This window comes from Tursiops truncatus, chromosome 12, assembly GCF_011762595.2.
Source record: "Tursiops truncatus isolate mTurTru1 chromosome 12, mTurTru1.mat.Y, whole genome shotgun sequence".
NCBI classification, from domain to species: domain Eukaryota; kingdom Metazoa; phylum Chordata; class Mammalia; order Artiodactyla; family Delphinidae; genus Tursiops; species Tursiops truncatus.
Window position 1 is genome coordinate 56,632,855 of NC_047045.1, and position 24,936 is coordinate 56,657,790.

Genomic DNA, 24,936 nt, shown 5'->3' on the forward strand with positions numbered 1-24,936 from the left:
GAAACTTCCTATCCTTAAACTCACTATTATCTATTCCTATCCTTTCCTAAACTCATTTGCTTTTTTATTGAGTTCCTAATGCCAGGCACTCTAGTTTTGTTATCACTAATATCACTGGATCCTTTAAAAGCTGAGTAAACTCCAAAGACTATTAATGTCTTAATTCTTGCTTACCAAAAACACATTCTATAACTCCATTATAAAATCGTTCTCTTCTGTTTTGTTTGGGTCCACAATGTTGATTCAGAATCTTTTTTTTCCTTATTTCTACTTCTTATAAATCCCCCCACAGTTCATCTTTCAAATATTTTCATACTTTCCTAGTATCATCATAATTCATTTCACTTGACAAGTGGAACAGGTGAGGAAGTGAAAGCAAAGTTGGGTACTAAAAAAAGTTGTTTTGATTCAAATCTCAGTTCCCTCTTCTATATGATGCCACAAAGAAAATTTAGATAAATATGATAAATTCAATGAAGAAAATAAACAGGGCGCCTTGATAGAGGTACTGAGAATGGGTATAGGAAGATTAGATGGGAGGGACTACTTTATGAGAGGTTGTCAGGAAGGTTTTCTGAGGCGGTAGCATCTAAACTGAGTTTAGGGTCAGCTTAGGTAAAGGAGCTGAGGAGGAAATGAAACAGAGTTTGGAGTCGGCAAGGAGCTGAGTTGGGGCAGGTATGGCTGAAGCTTATAGTAAGCAAGTAAGAAAGTGGCACAAGGTATGATTGAAGGAGGCTGGCCATTCAGAGCTTTGCATGCATGATAAGAACTTGTGGTTTTATTCTAAATGCAATGGAAAGAAGGCTTTAAGCTGGGTGATGCCATGATCTGAGTTTTATATTTTTCTGAAAAAGTCATTATAACTACAGTGTGTAGAACCTATTGTACATGGCAGGAATGGTAGGAAGGAAAATGGTTAATATGCTACTGTGGTAGAATGCAATGATGATAGTGGTTTGTTAGTATAATGACAGAGGATGTAGAAAGACATGTGTTTATTCTAAATATATTTTGGTAGTAGAACCAATAGGACTTCCTGATAGACATGCCATGGGAGAGTTGAAAAAACTGAAGGTTTTAAGAATGAGTCAGATGATGAGCTTGAGCAATTGGATGTGGTGCCATTTACTGAGCTGAGGAAAACTGGGAGAGGAACAGCTGTGATGGGGAGGATGAAATCAACGATCCATTTTGGAAATATTAGGTTTGAAAGAGCTGTGAAGTGTATTGTCCATGTCCAATGTAGGTCCTGAACTCAGAATATCTGTCTGGTCTATAGATATGTATTTAGAAGGAATCATCAACTAGGGGACTAAATAAAGTGACCTGGGAGAAACTGTGGAAAGAAAAAGAAAAGTGACTAAGCCCCCAGGAGCTCCTGACAATGAGAAGTAGGTTGAAGCAGAGGAGACAGCAAAGAAATGGGGTGGAAACTTTGGGACTGTAATATCATGGAAGTTTCTAGAAGAGGACTTTTGAGGGAGATAGGAATCAACTAAACCATATCTTGATGAGAGAACAATAAGGTGTTGATTGTAGAATTGTGTATTAGGTTTGGCTCCCTGGAATTTGGTGGCATGGACCAGGGCAGTTTTAATCAAGTGGTGATAGCACAGGACTGATTAGGATGGAATGAAGCATAAAAGGGAAGTGAGGAAGAAAAAACATTTTTTTTTTTAGTTTTTTTCTTGTTTTAAACTTCTATCGGAGTATAGTTGATTTACAATGTTGTGAAAGTTTCAGGTGTACAGCAAAGTGAATCAGTTATACATACATATATATATATATATATATATATATATATATATATATCCATTCTTTTTAGCGCAGTCTTACTGAAAAGAAAAACAGGGAGGTAACTGAAAGTTATAGGATATTAAGGAAGTAATTTTGTCTTTTTTTTCTATTAGCTGATTTTTGATGGAGACACTAGATCATATTTTCAAGCCGATAGTAATGATCCAGCAGAAAGGAAAGCTATTACTGATGCAGCACAGAGAGGAAATACTGGGAAGACAATAGATAATGGAATACAGATTGCAAGTGCAGTGATATTCCTTTGAGAGCATGAAGAATCCTGCATGCCTGTTCCAGAGGGGAATATGACAAATGGAAATATACACTTATGCTTGTGGACTTGGTAGTGGAAATTTGGCTTCCAATGGCTTTAATTTTCTCTGTGACTAATGAGATGAAATTACTGGCTAAGAGAGAGGTGTAAAGAGTTGGGAAATTTGAAGAAAGAAGATGGAGTACATGTACAAATGGAGTAGTACATTTGCAGAGATATATATATATAACTTATTAATGACAATTCCATGAATATTTGTCCTGAAAAGAGTAAATCAGTTCTCTCCTTGTTATCATCACCCTTAATTTCTACCCCCTTCTGGATATGTAGCTTCACCAGTTTTTAGAAATATATATTACATTACAAAATCTCTTCTATAATGAGTCTAGGGTGACAACAGTTTTAATGAGGAGAAATTATTAGAAGAGGTTAGAAAATTGACACCTTTTCTGTACTGCGCAAATTAAGAGGAAAGTTGTTTTGTTTTCCTTTCAAATATGAAGTATCAGCTCATCCTTTTTTTTTAATGTGTTTGCTATCGATGTTCACATTTAAGAGTCCTCATATCCTGAGGCAGAAGGAACATTTCCAACAATACACAACACAATTCTATATTATTTATTACTTCAGTGGTTTTTCTCTTGTTTCCACTTTCAACTGGGAAAAAAAAGGCCTTTTCATGATATATTATGTCATAGTTAACCATCCAGAAATATGGTAAATAACCCACAAAATGCAATTTTAACTTGATGGAGATCATAACCTCCTAGAGGGCAGTGAAGTTTGTCCCCTTATTTTGCATCCCGTCCAATTTATAGTGACCCGCACGGAAGAGAAACTTAAACATGACGTGAACTGAAAGCCAGCACAGACACACAGATACTGTATGGCCCAAATACCCTTTTTCTAATCAGAATTCTATTTTTGGATGGTAAAGTGTCTCACACTTAGAAAGGAAATGATAGATATAAGTAGAGTTCTAGTAGAATAATGCCATAAAATAAAATATCAAGGGAATAAATATATGGTAAATAAATCATAAACTATTTTGTGTAAATTTGAGAAAGCATAATAGGATGGAGGAAGTTGAGAATGAGAGGTATAAATTATATATGTGTGTGTGATCAAATGTTAAGAGCGGATGCTACCTTTCTTCCAAATGACTGCAAAGATTTTCTGAAAGTGACAGAGTTATGGGCAGTTTGTACGTGGGAAAGAGAGGTCACTCCAGAGAATCTATATTCCTTGGAATGACATTAGGTGCTCTCTTAGGCTAAGGTTCTGAAGAGTCCATTTCTGTCGGCTGCTTTTTTTCAGTACTTTTTCTTCCATTTTCTTATCTGTGCTTTTTACTTTGCGACTGTCATGTTTCAGTTCTTTATATCTCTGCTTTATTTTGCTGTTTCAGAAGAGACATCAAGCTAATGCTTCTTCTAATCTCATACCTGCCAATAACACTAAGGTTAGTATGAAGCTCCCATGTCAGGAGGAATAGCTCTGTAGCAATATTTCCATAATGGCAGTGCTTTGACAAGCACATTTGCTGGGTTTGCTACCTAAATATTTTCCTTTATCCAATAAAGACAACAAGCAAACTTTTAAAAAATCCCTGAGACTAACTTGAAGCCTTATCTTCCTTTCAGTCTTGTTGGCCTAGGCACAGACGAGTTAACGGCACTATTTTTGGTGGCATCTGTGAACCCTGTCAGTGCTTTGGTCACGCGGAATCCTGTGATGATATCACTGGAGAATGCGTGGTAAGTGCTTTCTCCTTTGGAGATGCTGATTGACAGGGCTGAAGTCAGCTCAATAGGCCCTGCAATTCAGTTACTACCTTTGGGGCTTTAAATACTTGAGTCAGGAAGTGATTTGATGGCACTCTTTATATTGAACTGAGTTGGAAGCTGGGAACGTTCTTTCATACGTGGTCTCCCTGACTAACAAGCATTAGAAAGTGTTTATTCATATTAGTCTAAGAATTGAATTAAGATCAGATACATCATAATAAAGCATAACTAATGACTGGGATACCTTTCTACCACAAATATATATGGTTTCAATCCTTTCCATAAATCTACCAAAAAATAGACTGTATTTCTGTAACAGGAAATAATTTATATCCCCATAATATGAAAAGTATAAAATGTAACCTCTGTAACAGGCATAATTCAGTTTTTGTCACTTTGAAAATGAGGGAATACTACATTTTTTTATTGTCAAATGTCAGCATTTAACTAAATACAAAGCAACATATATAGATTAAAAAATCATAAATATATGCAATACATATTCACCAGAGCTCCTTACTCCTTTTACAATTAAGTCTATACTTCAACCAGAAAAAAAGCTCTGCAAAAGGCAAAGTACTTTCCATCCTGCTAAGAAGCTTTTGGATTAGAGAATTACACTGAATAGACAATTCTGATTAACTCAAGGGCATGTTAGTTTTATATTGTCTGACATGGCATGAAGCTTGAAACAACACTTCTCATTTCATTAGTCTTGCAGAAACACAATTTGAAATGGTGGCAGTTTAGGAAGATATCATACCCTCATTTCCCTGTAGAATTTAAGGCAGACTCTGTTATCTGTATTTCTTAATGTTCTCTCTTTCTCTTGCTCATTCTTCCCCCCACCCTTTTTCTTCTACTTAAAAGCTTCTGGGAAAAATCCAAAATGAAAATTCAGGGCTTTTGTTTCAATGTGATTTGGCATTTAGGTTTATTGATGCTCTTTCTGTTTTCTGTATAGAAGATTTTGTTTAATTTCATTGCAGTATAAAGCGTGATAGCCTTAATTTGTGGATCAGTAGATTTTTCAAATGGCATTGTTATGAATAGAAAGACTAAGTGATTTTCATTTTAATTATACAATAAGTCTTTTAAAATGTACCTTGGAAAAAATACTGAATTACCTTTAAACACTTTACTAACATGCAATAGGAAATATTCAGCCCAAACCAGATATAGATTTGCTTTACTGAAACCTAGAAAGACAAAAATAAATATTTCATGATACCAGACTTTTAATGTTCCCAATAGTAATATTTCATGTTGCATTCATTAAGTCTAAAATCATCCTGTTAATTCATTTGGTTATGTAATATTTCTAAGAATGAAAGCCCATTGTTTTAGAATAAAATAGTTTCATCCAGCATAATTTTGGGAGGAAGAAGGGAGGGGATCAATGATTATGTGAGACCTTCTACTAATGAAGCCTAGTTTACTGACTTTGTTTCATGGACAGGGAGATAGGCTACTTCAAATAACACAATGAATCTTAGGGAAACAACAGAGATCTTGATGATAGAGAGAGAATCTGGGGTGTTTTCTGAGGTTTCCTCTGTAGCTGGTAAATAGGTGATCATGTAAGATATTTCTGGAGACTTTCAAATTCTCTTTATCTGAAATGGTATTAATAACTAAATGCTGATGTTCCATTTTGAGTGTATTCATTCTAATGTGATCCACAAAGAGAAAAATATTTAAATGTTGCACATCAAAGGCATTCTTACTGTTCAGTTGACCCGCATTTTAGCTTCCTTTTTTTATTATTTATGCTTCCCCCCCAAGCACTAGACAGAAAATTTACAAAACTTACAGATAAACTGCTTTTTAGTTTGGCTTTGAAATCTAATTAGAAATTAACTGAAATATTTTTTGATATTAGATCAAAATCCAGACCTCCGTTATAGGGCAGACTTATTATATATTAAAAGGTCATTTTGACTCAAAGTACTTTTGAAGTGATCTAGGAAACACTCAAGCCACATGGGAAGATTGCATACTTGTTCCTTGTCATTGTTCTTTTGATAAGCAATGTGAATAGACATTTGGAAAGTAGTTTTGTAGCAGGACACCTGTAAAAATAACCAGCCCATCAGAGCGAACCTTTCGTCTTTTTCAGTTTGGGTTTTCCATAGTATTGTTGTCTAATATTGTTTTATGGTTTCAACTGCAGAAACACTTGAGTTTTAAGATTAATTTTATTTACATTAACTGAAATATGACATCAGGAAATGTAAGAAACTCCTACATGTTATTTTTCTTTCAAATCAGTAAAGAAAAGCATGGTCTCGGGGTTGTGCAAGATTTTCAGTTGAGTTTTAGAAATACCATTTTCAACATGGTTAAAACATAATCAGTTTTATAATCTTATTTTTTAAAGTCCCTAAGTCTTTGAAGATATAATTTTGATTGTGTCAATATGACAATATGCAAAGAATATTGCAAAAAACATACTTTTTTAGTAAGAGACAACTTTAAACTTGAAAACTGCAAGGAACTAATATGAAGATGAAATCAGAGGAAAGCCTTTCATCAAATTGATCCATGTTTTGCACCTTCCATCCCAATGTGCTGTTATTTAGACAAATGTGGATAATAAAGTTAACACCTTTGCTACTTTCATAGAGGGTTGCAAAATAAATTTGAGAATTTTAGATACCTTAAAGAAAAACCTATTTTCAAGTATCACCAGATACTAAAGAATTACCTACTCACTGTCATGAAACTGTCATGATTTCAGAGCTTGAAAACTTCATGTATTGTGAGCTTAACTCCCACATTTGCAGATTGTAAGCAAGTGGATTACTGGATTTTCATTTAACATTGTCTACAATAAAGAATCTGTCCCTCTCCCCAAGGAATTTAACAAGCTATGTTCAGAAGTGTTTATTTATGGGTGTTTTTTTCTTAAATCCATTTACTAACTGTAATTAAAATTGAGCTTCTTAAAAATATACTAAAAGAAATAATAATTCAGAATTTTCATTGAATCAAACTGGCTATCCCATTGGTCAATCAGATTAACAAATTTTTACTTTATGCTTAAAGTGAATTTATATTTTGGCTATTAGCCATTTCCTCTACCTATTTAGTTATTGATGATAAAATTAAAGGTTTTGTACTCCAAGCTCTGATGAATTCTTTGGAAATGAGAAAAAAATAGCATTTTATATGCTTGTAAAATTAAAAATGTATTTCAGTCATAATAAATCCATATCGTATGATAGGTAATAGGCATAAGATACATTTTATTGTATCATTGGACACTGAAGAAGTTATGTTTACATGATACCAAAACATCATTAAAACTTTTCAGTGCTTTATAGACAGTTTCACTTGTTGATTATCTGATTGCTCACCTTTACCAGTCTTGATCAATTTTGTGAACACAAAGTGGGTTTATGAATATACTTTAATTAATATGAAGATATCAAGATATAAATTACTTTATTTTGATTTTTTATTTTTGAAAAGAACATGGTTTCAAAAAATACTAATTAACAGAAAAATACCATTTCAATTTTTTAAAAAAGTGTGTGTTTGCAGAAAATTGTAAGACACTGATGAAAGAAATTAAAGATGATACAAATAGATGGAGAGATATACCATGTTCTTGGATCGGAAGAATCAACATTGTGAAAATGACTCTACTATCCAAAGCAATCTACAGATTCAATGCAATCCCTATCAAACTACCACTGGCATTTTTCACAGAACTAGAACAAAAAATTTCACAATTTGTATGGAAACACAAAAGACCCCGAATAGCCAAAGCAATCTTGAGAAAGAAAAAAGGAGCTGGAGGAATCAGGCTCCCTGACTTCAGACTACACTACAAAGCTACAGTAATCAAGACAGTATGGTACTGGCACAAAAACAGAAATATAGATCAATGGAACAGGATAGAAAGCCCAGACATAAACCCACGCACATATGGTCACCTTATCTTTGATAAAGGCGGCAAGAATATACAGTGGAGAAAAGACAGCCTCTTCAATCAGTGATGCTGGGGAAACTGGACAGCTACATGTAAAAGAATAAAATTAGAACACTCCCTAACACCATACACAAAAATAAACTCAAAATGGATTAAAGACCTAAGTGTAAGACCAGACACTATAAAACTCGTAGAGGAAAACATAGGCAGAACACTCTATGACAAATCACAGCAAGATCCTTTTTGACCCACCTCCTAGAGAAATGGAAATAAAAACACAAATAAACAAATGGGACCTGATGAAACTTCAAAGCTTTTGCACAGCAAAGGAAACCATAAACAAGACGAAAAGACAACCCTCAGAATGGGAGAAAATATTTGCAAATGAAGCAACTGACAAAGGATTAATCTCCAAAACATACAAGCAGCTCATGCAGCTCAATATCAAAAAAACAAACAACCCAATCCAGAAATGGGCGGTCGACCTAAATAGACATTTCTCCAAAGACGCTATACAGATTGCCAACAAACACATGAAAGAATGCTCAACATCATTAATCATTAGAGAAATGCAAATCAAAACTACAATGAGATATCATCTCACACTGGTCAGAATGGCCATCATCAAAAAATCTACAAACAGTAAATGCTGGAGAGGGTGTGGAGAAAAGGGAACACTCTTGCACTGTTGGTGGGAATGTAAATTGATACAGCCACTATGGAGAACAGTACGGAGGTTCCTTAAAAAACTACAAATACAACTACCATACGACCCAGCAATCCCACTACTGGGCATATACCCTGAGAAAACCATAATTCAAAAAGAGCCATGTACCACAATGTTCATTGCAGCTCTATTTACAATAGCCAGGACATGGAAGCAACCTAAGTATCCATCAATAGATGAATGGATAAAGAAGATGTGGCATATATGTACAATGGAATATTACTCAGCCATAGAAAGGAATGAAACTGAGTTATTTGTAGTGAGGTGGATGGACGTAGAGACTGTCATACAGAGTGAAGTAAGTCAGAAAGAGAAAAACAAATACCATATGCTAACACATATATATGAAATCTAAAGAAAGAAAAAGAAAATGGTCAGAAGAACCTAGGGGCAAGACAGGAATAAAGATGCAGACCTACTAGGGAATGGACTTGAGGATATGGGGAGGGGAAGGGGAAGCTGGGAAAAAGTGAGAGAGTGACATGGACATATATACACTACCAAATGTAAAATAGATAGCTAGTGGGAAGCAGCCGCATAGCACAGGGAGATCAGCTCGGTGCTTTGTGACCACCTAGAGGGGTGGGATAAGGAGGGTGGGAGGGAGGGAGATGCAAGAGGGAAGAGATATGGGGACATATGTATATGTATAACTGATTCACTTTGTTATAAAGCAGAAACTGACACACCATTGTAAAGCAATTATACTCTAATAAAGATGATAAAAATAATAAAAAAATAAAAAGTAAAAAACAATGTGTGAGGGAAATTTTTATGTGCCTTGTGGTTTTATTATTTATTGGTATCAATTTTTAATTTTTCAATATTCTCATTTTTAAATTATGAGTTAAGCAAGGCCCTCGCAGCTGTAATACATTAGTACATTGTCCACATCATCAGAGCCTACTGAGGTCCAAATTAATCTCTGATGTAAAAGGCCATAGTGTCAGAGGTTTTGTAGGATTAGCCATAGTTCTCATTAAATCAGCAGTTTAAGCTGAACAATTGATTTTTACCTAAATCAAGTACAATTTCCATTAAACATATATTATTAAGACTCTATACACACATACACACTCATGATCACTTGTATTTCCTTAAAGAAAACAACAAAGAAAAAAAGGAAGTACTATTTGCATAATTAAAAATATTTATAATGAATTTCAGTCATCTTTTTGTAAGTATGCATATGCTGAAACTAGTGTGTAGTTTATAAGCTAGATATTAAATTAACTTTCAGTGCTCTCTCCCAGCTGTAAAATTGACCATTTAATGTGGAAAATTATTCTTTCTGGCGGGGAATAGACTAATGATTCTGTAGATCTATTTTTGGTAACATGTTGATGCTTGAGACTGAAATAATAAACTCTGATGTGCATTTCTTCCTCAGAACTGTAAGGATCACACTGGTGGCCTATATTGCAATAAATGTCTTCCTGGTTTCTATGGTGATCCTACTAAAGGAACCTCTGATGACTGTCAGCCCTGTGCCTGTCCACTCAATATCCCATCCAATAAGTGAGTAACAAACTTAACCTCTCTCGTGAGCTGGGAATCCAGTTCTGCAAGTGCATTTTTGATATAGAATTTACCCTTTCTCTTGTCACACATAAAAAAGTAATAGATTTATGCATGAATTTCTCAAGAAGATACTGTGAGTTTTTCTAAATATAAAACATTTAAAGTTATGGCTATTTATTCCGCAGATTTTTTAGTATTTTAGCTCTAGTTTGGGGGATTTAATATCTAAGAGACAGAACTTAAATAGATTTTCTAAACCAACTCCAAAGAACAGAAGACATATATTATACAAACATAGACATGTGCCCACAGGCAAGCACTTGCACGCACACACACACACACACACACACACACACACACACACACACATCTTCATACTGTAATAAAAAGACTACTAATATAAATGCTGCTCATTTGGGTCCCAGTCACACAATATTTGTAACTCTTAGGCAAGTCATAAACCCCTCAAAAAGGTAAAATAAGAAATCAGTTAGTTGACCTTTAAGCACCAGTTCTGTCCCTTAGCGGACGGTTTATCATATTATCATATTATGTGTATATATATATATATATATATATATATGTTTATCTTATTGAAATAATTATAATGGTATTATATGATAAATTATATAAATATTGAAATATGGGTAATAATTTGCATCTTATTTTACATAAACTACATCTTGAAAAAGTTTAATGCAAACTTCCTACAATTTTTCTAGTCATCCAGGTTTCTTTCTGTCTTTTTTAAAATTTTCTGTTTGTTCACCTAAAATAATAACCTTTTGTAACAGACTTTGATTTTTGTTTGCTTTTGTTTTGCTTTATCAGTTTTTATTGGAATATAGTTGCTTTACAATGCTGTATTAGTTTCCTACTGTACAACAAAGTGAATCAGTCATGCATATACATATGTCTACTCTTTTTTAGATTTCCTTCCCATTTAGGTCACCACAGAGCACTGAGTAGAGTTCCCTGTGCTATACAGCAGGTTCTCATTAGTTATCTATTTTATACATAGTAGTGTATATATGTCAAACCCAATCTCCCAATTCATCACCCTCCCTTCCCCCCTTGGTAACCATAAGTTTGTTCTCTACATCTGTGACTCTGTTTCACCTTTGCAAATAAATTCATCTGTACCATTTTTCTAGATTCCACATATAAGCGATATTATACGATACTTGTTTTTCTCCTTCTGTACCACACTTTTAAAAGTATATATTTTGTCTGCTCTTCCTTTTACCTTTTAGGGGAACACTGTATTTCAGCTGCTCTAATTCACTTTCCCCTTAGAGCAGCCATCCCTTAAGCAAATATGTAAGCAAGACCCTGAAACCAAAAATGTTTTTTATTTTAATGGGGCATATTATGTTGAACAATAACCAACACTTTTTACTAGTAAAAATTATAAACTATAGTTTTAAATCAAAGAAATTATAAAAATTTTTCTTAAAGGCAAGCTTAGTGCTTAATAAAATTCATATTATTTTATGTACTTTCCACCTGTTTCTAAATGCTGTATTAATGCTTGCAGAGCAAAAGTTTTTAATGATTTTTAATGAAATCTGTCAGTTACAGTTTTTTAATGTGAAGCTGTTATCAAGTTGGTCATACTCTGAGGTCTTACCCAGGATATTCCTAATGGAAATGGTCTTTTGTTACTAGAGTCCATAAATACTACAAGCTAAAGACTTTGAGAATAACTCTGTCATTAAATTTAAAAGTCCTCATAGGAACTATGCTTCCTATACTTCGTCTCACATGAAATCCTTGTCCTCTTCCCTGACAACCTTCCTCCCTCAGAATTTTCCATCTTAGTCACTGGAAAAGAAGAGAAAGAACTAAGATTTAATGAAAGCAGCCTACTACATTCTAGGCATAGGCTCAAGCACTATATTTGGCATTATTTTACCTTCAAAAACTATTCAATAAGTGGGTCTTATTTTATAGATTAAGAAAAGAGTTTCCGAGTGGGAAAAGAGCATTATAGTGCCAATTCTCAGAGAATTCCTTGATTTAAATGCTGAGTTTCATACTTTCTAACTGTGTGACTCTGGGAAAGTTACTTAAACTCTCTGTGCCTCAATTCTCTTGTCATTAGTTGTGATAATAGGACCCTCTCATAGGGTTCTTGTGAGAATTACGTAAATTAAAATACACAAAGCACCTAAAACAATGATTGAACATGGTGAGCCTTATTTTGCTCAGAGTCATAAAATATTAAAGTATCAGAGTTGGAATTTTAAGTTTAAAGTCCAATGTGCTTTCCATTCCTCTACAGTTTTACATTGAGGGCTTCTTTAAAAATCACACTGCATTTTAAGTGATAGCATTAAGAGACTTAAATGGGAAATGGGGTAACTATATATTAGTGATCAGAACATTTTCAGAATTTAGGGCATGAGCCTGGGTGGTTACAAAACTGAAGATCCTTTGGTAACCAGGGATGTCAGAGAAGAGGAAGAAGGCAAAAGGAAATCTGGAAAATAATGAATATGTTGGTCATAACGTGACACAAACCTTGCTCTCTGGTGTACTTGTGAAGGGTCAGATCAAGCAGTGGAGAACCTACTCACTCACGTAGCTGAATGGAATTCTCCAGAACCATCCAACGTATACAAAACTTTCACTGAGGTGAGGAAAACAAAGGGATAGCATCTAGCCACTCATCTGCATTGCACTCCTTCTCAGCCCAAATGTCAACGGCATTAGCACAGCTGTCAGTTCAGCACAGCTGACCATTCGTAGTACCATGGGAATCCTAGCCTAATATATTTGCAGAATTATGTAATTTAGTGAACATGTAGACCTTATGCATTTATCTTCAAATTAGACCAACTAATTACCAATTACTATAAATGCAGAAGAGCCATAAGGGAGAGAACTTTGCTTGGGTAATTATAAGCATTCATGACCCATTCTTCTCTGCTTACTGTGCCTCTACTTTAAAATGGATTCTAATTGTGTTCCTGAAAGGAGAAAGTCAGCAAGCGTTACAATACCATCCGTCAGTGCTAAAAAGGATTGAGGTCCCAGTGTCCAGTGATAAAATGTTCTTTAGTATTGTATTACAGTTGGGTATATTATGCAGATCTTGATTCTTTAAAATAAAGACAACTCAATAATAACAATGTAAGTTACACCAAATATTTAAAGATTCTTAATTTCAGGTGCTTTCATTTACATTAAATAATTATTAAATTATTAAGTAATAATTTTAACTTTAGAATTGGCAATAGAGGGCAAAGAACAATTTTAAATGCCAGCTTTAAATGTGACATTTTTACCAGGAATTATACCCAGTATCTTGTAATAACCTATAATGGAATATAATCTGTAAAAAACCTGAATCACTGTGCTGTACACCTGAAACTAACGATATTGTAAATCAACTATACTTCAATAAAAAAGTGGCATTTTTATAAGTAGAAAGAGGGAACAGTGATGATCCACTTTGTTTAAAAATTTGTTTTCAGAGGTATTAGGTCTTTTAAATTTAACACACTTTGAAAATTAACATAGTTAAGCTGCACAATAGTGATGAGAAAAATTCATTTTAATCTAATAACCTGAATTTTTTTATTCACTAAATAATGGGGATACTTAATGACTTAGAGAAACTCCCCTTTTAAAAAAGTTTTTAAAAAGTCATTACTATTATAATCTGAGTTAGAAACTATGAGGAATAACTTGACTAGTTACATATTATTCAGAAGATGGGATTTGAATGTTCATAAGTTATTCAGAAAAAAAAAAATTCAACTAAAGGTTGCTGCAACCTTCATCTAGAATTGTAAGGCTTAGTGATAGTTTTGCCTTGGTGATTTATCTATTTAATCCCCAGTCATAAATCTTATAGGTCATAAGCATTTTGACTCCAAATTTCTTAGATAATATTGCAAAATAAATCACATGTGTAGGGAGATAGAGATAGATCAGTATAATTATTATGATGTATGAATACAGACAAGCATATAATATTTAAATTATATATAAAAATATATATATATATATCACTTCATTAACTATTTGCAGTGTCCACTGTTTGCTTAGCCATCTCACATTGGTGATGTATGTATTCTAGCTATAGATTGTAACTAGGTAGTGAAATTTATCTCTAGAGAATAATAATGTAATTATCATTACAGTATGTAATAATGCAAATAAAAATGTAAATATTTCAAATGTTTATATTAATTAATTTCTGGCATCACACAGCTTATAGATTAAATATGATATGAAAGAGACACATGATTGTCTGCCCTTGAACACTTAGGATGTGTTTGAATAAATAATATTATTGAAATCATTGTAGATTTTCATCAGTTATATAAAAAAATTGGAGATAATCTTGGCACAAAGCTGAACAGAGAGTAGGCTCTTAATAAGTTCTGTCTACTGATATCATTGTGAATACTACTTCTTTGTGCCCATCAGAAATGCTAAACTTTAAATTTGTGAAAGGATGGACCACTTCTAGAGCTGACTTTTGGACTCACTCAAGGGGCCACATTGAATTGTTGTTAAAATTAGTACTTATAACAGAGAAATATAAATATTCTAAGACAAAATTTAAATTTAAGGACCTGTTCATTTCAACAACTTTAGAAATTTTAGAGTGTGCTAGGTATTTTAGAGCACTTTCCCACATACAGTTATGTACACACAGGTGATTATCGTGTATCTTACTAGTCCCATATACCAGAGGGAAAACTAAACTCCAGAGAAATTAAGTTCCTGGATCGTGATCATACAGCTTGCTTGTGGCAGAACCAATATTAGAACCCGTATATTCTGATTCACCTCTCTGTGCTTCTTCCAATGGCACTATAGAAATAGAAACAATTACAGAGACATTGAAGAGAAGCAAAAAAAAAAAATTTAATAGGACTTAATGTTAGACAAACTATGAATGTCCATTGTAAAAAATGACTCTAGTGTTTGGCAACAGCTATGCTAACTCAAATGTAAGGAGCTAGTTGGATGAAAAACTGCAGGTTTAATTACTTAATTTATTGTGGCACTATGCTAAGTATTTGCTTTCGTAATTTATCAGCATGAAGGCTTTACTCAGATCATACTCCTATTTTGCTAAATGAGAAACTCATGTTTAGAGAAACACAGAAAATTACCCAATTCTAATTACAAAATCGAATTATGGACATAACATCAGATTTCACATTATTTAAAGATAATTAAAGAAATATGTTTGCTAAATGGGTCTCCTGAGAATAAAGAGAACAGATATCACTGAACTGAAAGAAGAAAAAACTTATGGAGAAATTTCAAAAATATATGTGATCCAAACCATAGTCATGAAGTAAGATGAGTTTGCCCTTCATTTTTCTCCTCTTTCTCTCAGTCCTCTACTCCTTTAGCAGTTATTCGTGGACAGTCACACCATCTTAGCCCTAGCTTCCTCACTCACCGACACTTTGCAGCATCTTATCCCTTCTGGTCTGTCTTCCCCTACCCAAGTGTTCCAGGTAACAATTAGCTAAAAGGAGTCCTGCTCTCCTATTTTATATGCAAACGTAGAACATGTCCTGATTGTCTAACCCCTAATGATGGAAAATTTATGCCAGTGATGAAAAACTTCATTATTTCCTGTCACATCACAGAAACCAAGAGGCAATTCAGTTCCCTCTTGCATTGGCTGTGAGAAGGTTCAAAGCCATATGATCTGCCACTATCCATATGGTCTGCCACTATCCAATGAACATATTGTACAATATATACATATACACGTATATACGCATTTTTTACAATACACATTCTGCACTCTAAATATACCCCTGATTTTATCTTATTTTTTAGTTTTTTTCTCTTTAATCGTATTGCATCATTTTATCTTAATGTACATATTTTGATAGGTAAGATTAAATGCATTATGGAACAAAGCTAATTTTATCTGTATTTATACATTCACATACCTAAATACATACACATATGCTCACATACATATTCATTTGTATGTACATATATACACTTACTTATAAATATAAAAATTTACATTCAGCCATTTAAAAAGACTGTTTCTATGTGTAGTTCCTTACTGTTTATTCCAGCAATAGCTTCTCTTCCTCCCCCTGTTTGTGGAAAAAGCCTGCTATTCTTGATCTCTTGTGTCTTCTGTGGCATGGAGTGGATAATCCAGGAAGCCGAATATTGCCTCTGCTGGTGTAGAGCGAGCCAACTAGAGTTAGATGACATAATCTTGGAATCACTTGAAGTCAACAAAGATCTTACAGTTCCCTCTTTCTATCACAGAACAGTTAGCTTCCTGTATTTGCCAAAATCAGTGTCAAGTTGCTGCATTTGCCAATCCGAATTCTATAGACATTTTTTGTTGTACATGTTTATTTCTTATTCTAATTTTATGTTTATATTTGACTACCATCTTCTCCATACTTACAACTGCAGTTACAGCAGTAAGGGAGTGAACCCTCAGTTTACATTGTTTAAGGAGTATCGAAGCACAAATACAAATATATTTTATGAGGAGCTTTTATTTAGACTCATCATGTCAAATAGTTATATTACTAGAAGTTTAAATTCACTTAATTCTGAATACTGGATGGTTATAGGGAAAAGAGAGCATCAAGTTAGAAATCAAAAGTTTTGGATCCCGTGATAAATTCTCCTGGAAATTAGCATATGACTTTGAGCAAGAAAAATTATGCCCGCCCCCACCAGCTCATAGGATTTTGTGAAAATGTGATAGAATTATGCATAAAAGCACTCTAAAAATGTAAAGAGCTAGTCAAATCTGATATATTGTTATTGCTTAATTTTTTTCTGAAAAAGCATTGATTTCTGTCAGTGAGTGTGTTTTATTTTACTTCTGTCAGCCTTAACTGAGGCATGAGTATATTCAAGAATTTGAAATCTATTTTATAAATAGTTTTAAAGTGTCAGAAGCCTTATCAACAACCTTTGACATGACTTATGGTAAACTAATTTAGGATCAGTAAACAATTGGTATAGTTTTCTTTCAATCATTGTAGTCCCACATGGGTGGGAAACCTAGGGCTTCTAGTTAAGGGTCACTTTCTCTGTAGATGATGAGGTAGTTAAAGAATGCCAGTTTTAAAAGAAAACATACGTGCATTCCAGAGGTTTGTCAAAATCCAGTCCTCCGTTTTATGTCTGAAAACAATAGCAAATCACGGCATGAGGAGGAAAAAACAATTGTTTCTTTCCATTTTTATGTGTGCCTCTTCTCCTCACTGCAGTCATACTCCTGCCAGGAAAATCACCCTTGGTGAGCTCCCTTTGGGTCATGGGTGGCAAACCACAGGCTGCTCTCTGAAAGATGGGTCCCCTCTCACAGACCATAGACTGGGTGTAACTTGCTTCTGCTGCTCGTGGCAGCCACCAGAACCCCTTAACGTGAAATCTTTTATCTGAGTAAGATTTGTGAACTCAAGATACGCCAGACCAGGCTTTTCCCCACTTACCTCACCAGATTCATTTAAATGTTCCGCTGAGTTGAAATTTTTTAAATGATAGAGCTACTTGGTTCTAATAGCTTGCTACTATCAAAAAATAAAAATTATTAAATCTTTAAAAACAAACAACCCAAATAAAAAATGGGCAGAAGACCTAAATAGACGTTTCTCCAAAGAAGACATACAGATGGTCAATAGGCACATGAAAAGAGGCTCAACATCGCTAACTATTAGAGTAATGTAAATCAAAACCACAATGAGGTATCACCTCACACTGGTCAGAATGACTATCATCAAAAAGTGTACAAATAATAAATGCTGGAGAGGGTACACTGTTGGTGGGAATCTAAATTAGTGCATTCACTATGGAAAACAGTATGGAGGTTCCTTACAACACTAAAAATAGAGCTACCATGTGATCCAGCAATCCCACTCTTGGGCATATATCCAGAAACGATGAAAACTCTTAATTGGAAAAGATATGTGCACCCCAATGTTCATAGCAGCACTGTTTACAATAGCCAAATAATACAAATGAATCTGTATACAGTAGAGGTCCCCAACATCTGGGCCATGTACCGGTAGTGGTCCACGGCCTGTTAGGGACCAGGCCACACAGCAGGAGGTGAGCAGCGAGGGAAGCTTCATCTGCCGCTCCCCATTGCTCGCATTACCACCTGAACTATTCCCTCCGCCACCGGTCCATAGAAAAATTGTCTTCCACAAAATTGGTCCCTGGTGCCAAAAAGGGTGGGGATCGCTGATATACAGAACAGAAACAGACTCACAGACATAGAAAACAAACTTACGGTTACCGAAGAGGAAAGGGAGTGGGAGAGGGATAAACTAGGAATACGGGATTAATAGATACAAACTACTATACATAAAATAGGTAAGCAACAAGGATTTACTAAATAACACAGGAAACTCTATTCAATATCTTGTAATAACCTATCATGGAAAATAATTTTTAAAAAATATATATATATATATATATAACTGAATCACTTTCTGTGCACCCAAAACTAACACAATCTTGTAAATCAACTATACTTCAGTTAATATTAAATAAATAAAAGAAATATTAACTATTTACAGGACTACTATGAGTTAAGCCAAAGGGAGATTATTTAAAAAAATAGTACGCACGATCGGATCTGCACAAAAGTTAAGAAAGTATTCCAAAGTCATACAAGTGTCAGGAGCAAAATGAGCTCAGTGTTTAATTTGTAGTTCTCTCTTTAATTCATTCAGCCATCAAGCAAACCTCTACTGAATTGTCCTGTCATATATAATAGAAAATAAATCTATTTAGGGAAAACATAGTGAGAGAAAGAGTAGTTGGGGGCATTTCCTTTGAAACGGCAGAGGAGCAGAGGTCACAGAATTCAAACAGTTGATGGCTCTGCAGAGAGCCCATGTGTCACTTCTGAGGTAACAGTCCATGCGCGAAGGCTGTCTCTCACAAGGCAAAGAAGTATGGCCAGAGTCGAACAGGTTGATGAAGGCTAAAGCTAGCACGTAATTACTCTGCTAGCTCCTGACTTGGTGTTCAACTCCGTGACTTCAGACACCCAGGATGGAAATATGTACAAAGAGAGGTAAACTTTGGAACGTGCCAGAAGATATGAAATGGCAAGGTTGTTTTGGTTTGTTTCGTTTTATTATAAATTTAGGCGGAATATGCATGCTTGATCTCATCTGAAAGCTTTTCTGAGGGTTCTGTCTGTGTAAACAGTGTAACCCTGAGTACACGTGGGCAGCAGCCTGCACACACACACACATCCACGCCCATGACAGAAGTACTGGACAGAGGAACCCCATCACCACCACCACCACTACCACAGCTTCCACTACCACATACTGAGTTTTCCAAAATCTCTAACAGATTTCTCTGGGTTGCTTCAAATTCATCAGGATTTGGCTAGAGAGAAAGTATGTGAGACTGTATTTTTCCAGGCCCAGGGAATCCCTCAAGAGCAGCTATACAGTCCCACTTGTTACTGATGATCAGGGACCCAGAACAGTCAAAAATCAGTTAATAGCATGTCACAGGGATACTGTTTTCCATTGGACTGTGTTCACGTCCGCAGAAATAGCAATGTCATTTTATCCTGGATTGGCCAGATCCTACTCTCCGTCTGTGAGACGAGAATGACTAGCCTGTACCCTTTTGTCACAGCAACATTGGAAGAAGAGAAATGAAAATATGCTGCTAATGACTTTGTGTATATGCTTCTTCCTTGTCGCCGTTGTTTCCCAATGACATCAACATAGCTTTAGCCCGACGTGCCATTTGGACCGAAGTCTTGGCTTGATCTGTGATGAATGCCCTGTCGGGTACAGAGGACCACACTGTGAGAGGTAAGCACATACTACACTGTCCTCCAATGTGATTTCCACCTTGGGAGTTATAAAAACCACAGGCATCATCATCCTTCTCACTATCCCAGAAAAGCCGCCACACTCAGGTGAAATAAAGTTTCTCACCACACTTGTCAAACAAATGCGGTATATTTTTATAGTTTATTTATTCTCTAGAAATTGCTCTATAAATCTCCATTCACTCAGAGAGTGTTTGATTAATGTTTTAATCTTAAAGGTTAAGCATTAACCTGCAGTCTTTCTAGAAAGTATTGTTCAAGTGGAAAGTCATACACTTTAAGATTTATCTTACTGTCTACATTGGCAACATTTACTTTTCATAATTAGCTTTTTGTCCTTAAAATGTAGCTTAAATGTGTAGTTCATAGTTCAGCAAGTGGTCCGTAATTTACCTTAAATATATTTGAAAATCGAAATAAAATGTAATTTATTATCATGATTTATATTCTCTAATTACTTCTAAGCCAGTATTTTAATTCCCGTTGATTTTACTAGGTGGTTTTGCAGTGGAGCCAGGGATATTATTTTATGTAATTTGTGTGATTATTTTTCCTCCTAAAATCTTTTGGAGGAAAAGGTTCTTCTGTATTTCAGTCTCACTGAAAATGGTACAAAATTCTCCTATAATGTCATTGACAAACACAACAGCATCTTCCGGGTGTAGCACTGAAAATAGTCCCTTTCGTTTCCATCACTAGAAGGTGGGTGGGGGTCAAGGTAGGGGGAGAGGCAGAGAAAGTAACCTGCTTTCACCCAGCATCACCAAGGCTAACGCCACAGAGGGCTATTTCTGCCTATCCTTTCCTGTCCCCTTGGCAGCCATCAACCCTATTTCAACAAGGCTGTATAAAGTTAATGAAGGAAGAGCCAGTCACCCAGAGAGAATTTAGCCAGCAGCTAGCAGTCTGTGGACACAGTGCCCATGACAGCTCCTAGCGGCAGCAAGTACTGTTTGTGAGTATGGCAGCATCTGTAAATTAGTAATGGAGGAACAGAACTGAAATAAGGAGGGTTTATTTGCAGTTGAGAAACTAGAAGTCTTTGATTGTGTTTTTTTTTTAAAAAAAGGAGGACACATGCATATTACTTACTGTAATAGGAGAACATATCATTGCCAAGACAGATTTACATCAAATGCCTAATCCCTCTGGTTCACTACAGGCAACCTTTTTTTTTAGCAACTGGAAAATGACAGCTGCTCTGTCATACAAGGCCATTAAATCCATTTATCTAGGGGGACTTAGTTTCTGATGTATTTATACCGCTTTGCTCCATGATATGTATTTTCTGTATATGTTAGACAATGGTTTCTGAACCATCTACAATTTAAAATCCTACATTTTATTTAAGAAACATTTGTTTGGCAACTACCATGTGCTGTGCATGGGGCTAGACATAGGCTATAAACAGATGTATCCTACCATCCTTGCCCTCAAGCAGCTCACATTTTTAATGTGGGTGAGAATATTTGAACATATTCTGGAGAACATTCTGGTCTGAATAATAAAATTCACCTAGGAAAGGAATACCTGACAAAAAGGATGATTTCCTGTCTAAAACCTTTATTAATCTGATCAAAAAGAAGAGAGAAACATGCCTCAAATGGCATATCTTACCTCTAATTCAAGTTTTTCAGTCAAAAATAACTTTAATCCATTATTATATGGAAGATGTGATATTATATTTTTCTAGCCAGAATACAGATTAGGGTTTTACAGGAATATTTAGAGTCTATCATTTCTTTGTGTTTGTAGGGGCTAAGGAGTCCATTAGATGGATCCAAAATATTAGGAGAAACATTTTTGGGGATGTGCAGGCTGAAGTAGACTGGGGTGTGAGGGAGAATAAGGGTCAGGGAAGGAAGGAGATATGGGTTGGACTGAAAATCCTGTAATCAAAACTATTCTGTGAGTGATTGGTGTAATCAGTTCTGCATATCATCTACACAAAATCAGCATTGAAAAACTGAAGCTGTGTTTTCCAAGTTATAGATGTTCTTGGAATAGAGTTCTATTATCACTTACATTTGGGAAGCATCTATTAGCATGTGAAAGGTTCTGACCAGTCCTGGAGTGAAAAAAATCTCTTCAACTTGTTTAACTCATCATTTTCTAATCTTACGTGACCATAAATTCCCTACTTTTATTATATAGCAAGAATGCATCTCAGACTCAGATAGACGGGAATTATAACTTTATATTTTTATCTCAGTTTAATTTCTACTTTGAGATCAAATTCTTTATATGTAGGAGCTGTGAGGGCTTGGACACATAATCTCAGTCAAGTACACTTTAAACTTAGCCAGTGTTATATGTCAATTATGTTCCAGTTTTTAAAATTTTTTCTCTTCTCCCCACTTTCCACCTCTAGCTTTGGTTAGAACCAAAGTTCTAACAAGCTTACTTATAGTACCAACAGCCTTGAATGCCGGAATGAGTGTGTGTGTGTGTGTGTGTGTGTGTGTGTGTGTGTGTGTGTGTGTGTGTGACTGTTTTGGGTAGTGCACATATAGTAGGGCCAACCTGTTCTGAGTAATTCATCCAAATGCATTTCTGCGGACCTCTTCCTGTTTCCTGTCCTCCTGATTACCTTTGCCCTCAGGTCTAATAACTCTCCCCACTACTGTCCTACCACTCCCACAGGACACATACTGCTGTCTTCTTTCCAAACTGGGATCCACCAACATGCCTCCTCTCATCATTTCTCCTCCATCTGCCTTTCTAACTCCATCCCATTTCCTGTTTGGGGATGAATTGCAGGAGGAGGTGCCACATTCATAGAAATGGTGACCTTTAAAGGCAAAGTCCAAAAGATTCCTATGTTTCTGCTTTCCTTCCTGTCAGATCCCTTGACTCAGTCAAGCAGCACAGATGGTCTTGCTGCTTAAATTGAGGGAATGGAGAAAAATTGTGAACAAGAGGACGGCAAAACAAGATATGACAAAATATGGACTGATAGTCTGTCACACATAGGACACTGGTTACAGTTTTCAGAAACTTTTGCTTGCGGCCAAAGCGCTCATCCCTTGAGACAGTACTGCTTTCCTCTGACTAGGGACTGTTTTAAACAAAATGAAAAGAAGAGAACCAGGGGTGAGGGAACTGGGTATTCATCATGGCACTTTGCTAAGATTCTAGGATATTATCTGGACAAGAAGAGAAAAATATAGAAGAACAAGGAGACAGTATTTTGAAGGGCAAAAAGGGATGAGTGCCGGAGCATCAAGTGAAATTAAAAAGAACATGGAGAAAAAAAAGTGAGCTAAATGCTGATGACATCTGCTCTACTGGGTACTAAGCTACTTTCTGAATAAGTTTGTAGCCTCAGCAACATATCACACTTCATGGAGATAGATATTTTAAGAGACTGTGACAAGTTCATCCAATGAGATCCATAGGGCCACAAGAAACTTAATGAGCTATGTGGACCCCTTAAACCCTGTCCCCTCCTGAGCTGGGCAGTTTTTATGTCCTCCCTAAGTAAGGAGAGAGAAGTCAAAGTTAACTTTAATTTCTCAATTGCCACAGAGAATGCAGAAGGTATTTGGATTCAATTGCTTTGTATTTGGAAAATTTACCTACAGTTTTATCCACATGATTTATATTCAGTGTCAGAGAAGCCCCTTTTTTTTTTTTATTTCAATTCCAAAATCCAATTTCGATATTCTCTGCTTCAGAAACGTCTTGACTCTGAACCAAGTCTAATTGTCATCTGATCACTATGATGGTGAGAATTTCTACTCGTGGCTGAGTCTCCTTGATCCCTCGGTCCTGTATGCAGAGCATGGGGTTACAGAAATTAGAGATGAGAGACAGTTATGCTTACTCAGTAGTGCCATTAGGAAAATTGTGACTGGAAGTGAGGTTTCAAAAGGCTGCTCATCTGTGGTTGTGCAGTGCGTACACTGCACAAAAGTACTCAACCAAGGGGGAGACTAGGGGCTCGAATCCAGTGTGCCCTCTTCTTGCCAATACACTAGTGCCCTCTTCTTGCCAATACACTAGCTGTGCTGTGCTTGGGTGCCCAGCCACGTCTAGTCTTCTGTTCATTTTTCTGCATCTGCCCAGAGAGAATCTTTTTTTTTAATTTGCCGAAAGGCACAATATAAGCAGGCATAATTCCTCAGTCTTCAGCTGACTCAGTCAAGTGGGAGGTAGTAAGAATACAGTGCAGTTCCACAACCATTCCCATTTAAACTCCAACCACCCTCCCCTGTGCCTTTGCCAATACTGCTTCCTCTGCCTGGAAGACTGCAGCCCTTCCCCCACCTCTGCCTGACACCAACTCTGCTACGCTCTTAAAATTCAGCTCTGTCATCCTGAAAAGGTCCTTGATGAATCCTAGCTCGAGTTGGTTGCCCTTTTCTATACTTCTTTAACAGTATTTGCATATCTCTAATAGTTCACTGCTACATTTTTAACTATAGATGACCCTAGAAAAACATGGGAGTTAGGGGCACCGACCCCTGTGTGGTTGAAAACAGTTGACCCTCTGTATCCACAGTGTGGTATCCGCACATTAAACCAACCTCGGACCACGTAGTACTATAGTACTTATTGACAAAAATCTGTGTAGAAGTGGACTCACGCAGTTCAAACCCATGTTGTTCAAGGTTTAACTCTATATCTTTCTTCTCCATGGACTGTAGTATAAAGGCTGTTCCTTATTTATATTAGTATCATGTGCAAGTGCTCAGTAGATGTTTAAGGAAGAGTGGGAGGGGAAAAAAAGCAAGAGCTTTTCTAACTTGCTTAGAGAGACTGAAGCATTGTTTTCAGTCTATAGATAGGAAGAACGTAGACCAAAGATTTTAGCCAAAAGTTGTTGAAAAATGATGGAGCAGAATGAAATAGAGAAAAGTCTCACCAATTTCCTTTCTTCTTTGCATTATTGTTTCTCTCCACTGCCATTTCCTCTCTCTCTCTCTCCCTCCCTCCCTCCCTCTCAGTCTTACTCTCACTTAGATAGATAGATAGATAGACATATATATATATATATATATATATATCTTCCTTTAATATTGTTCCTAAGTCATCTTACGTAACTGCATG

The 24,936-nt window shown here is 35.7% G+C and overlaps 1 protein-coding gene across 1 annotated transcript in view; it reads left to right on the plus strand.

Moving 5' to 3' along the window:
- Positions 1-24,936, plus strand: part of LAMA2 (laminin subunit alpha 2) — a 606,337-nt gene that overhangs the window by 352,275 nt on the left and 229,126 nt on the right. The window contains exons 16-18 of the mRNA XM_073789582.1: positions 3,718-3,831; positions 9,916-10,043; positions 19,778-19,864. Coding sequence (XP_073645683.1) covers positions 3,718-3,831; positions 9,916-10,043; positions 19,778-19,864 — 329 coding nt within the window. The remainder of the gene's footprint in view (positions 1-3,717; positions 3,832-9,915; positions 10,044-19,777; positions 19,865-24,936) is intronic.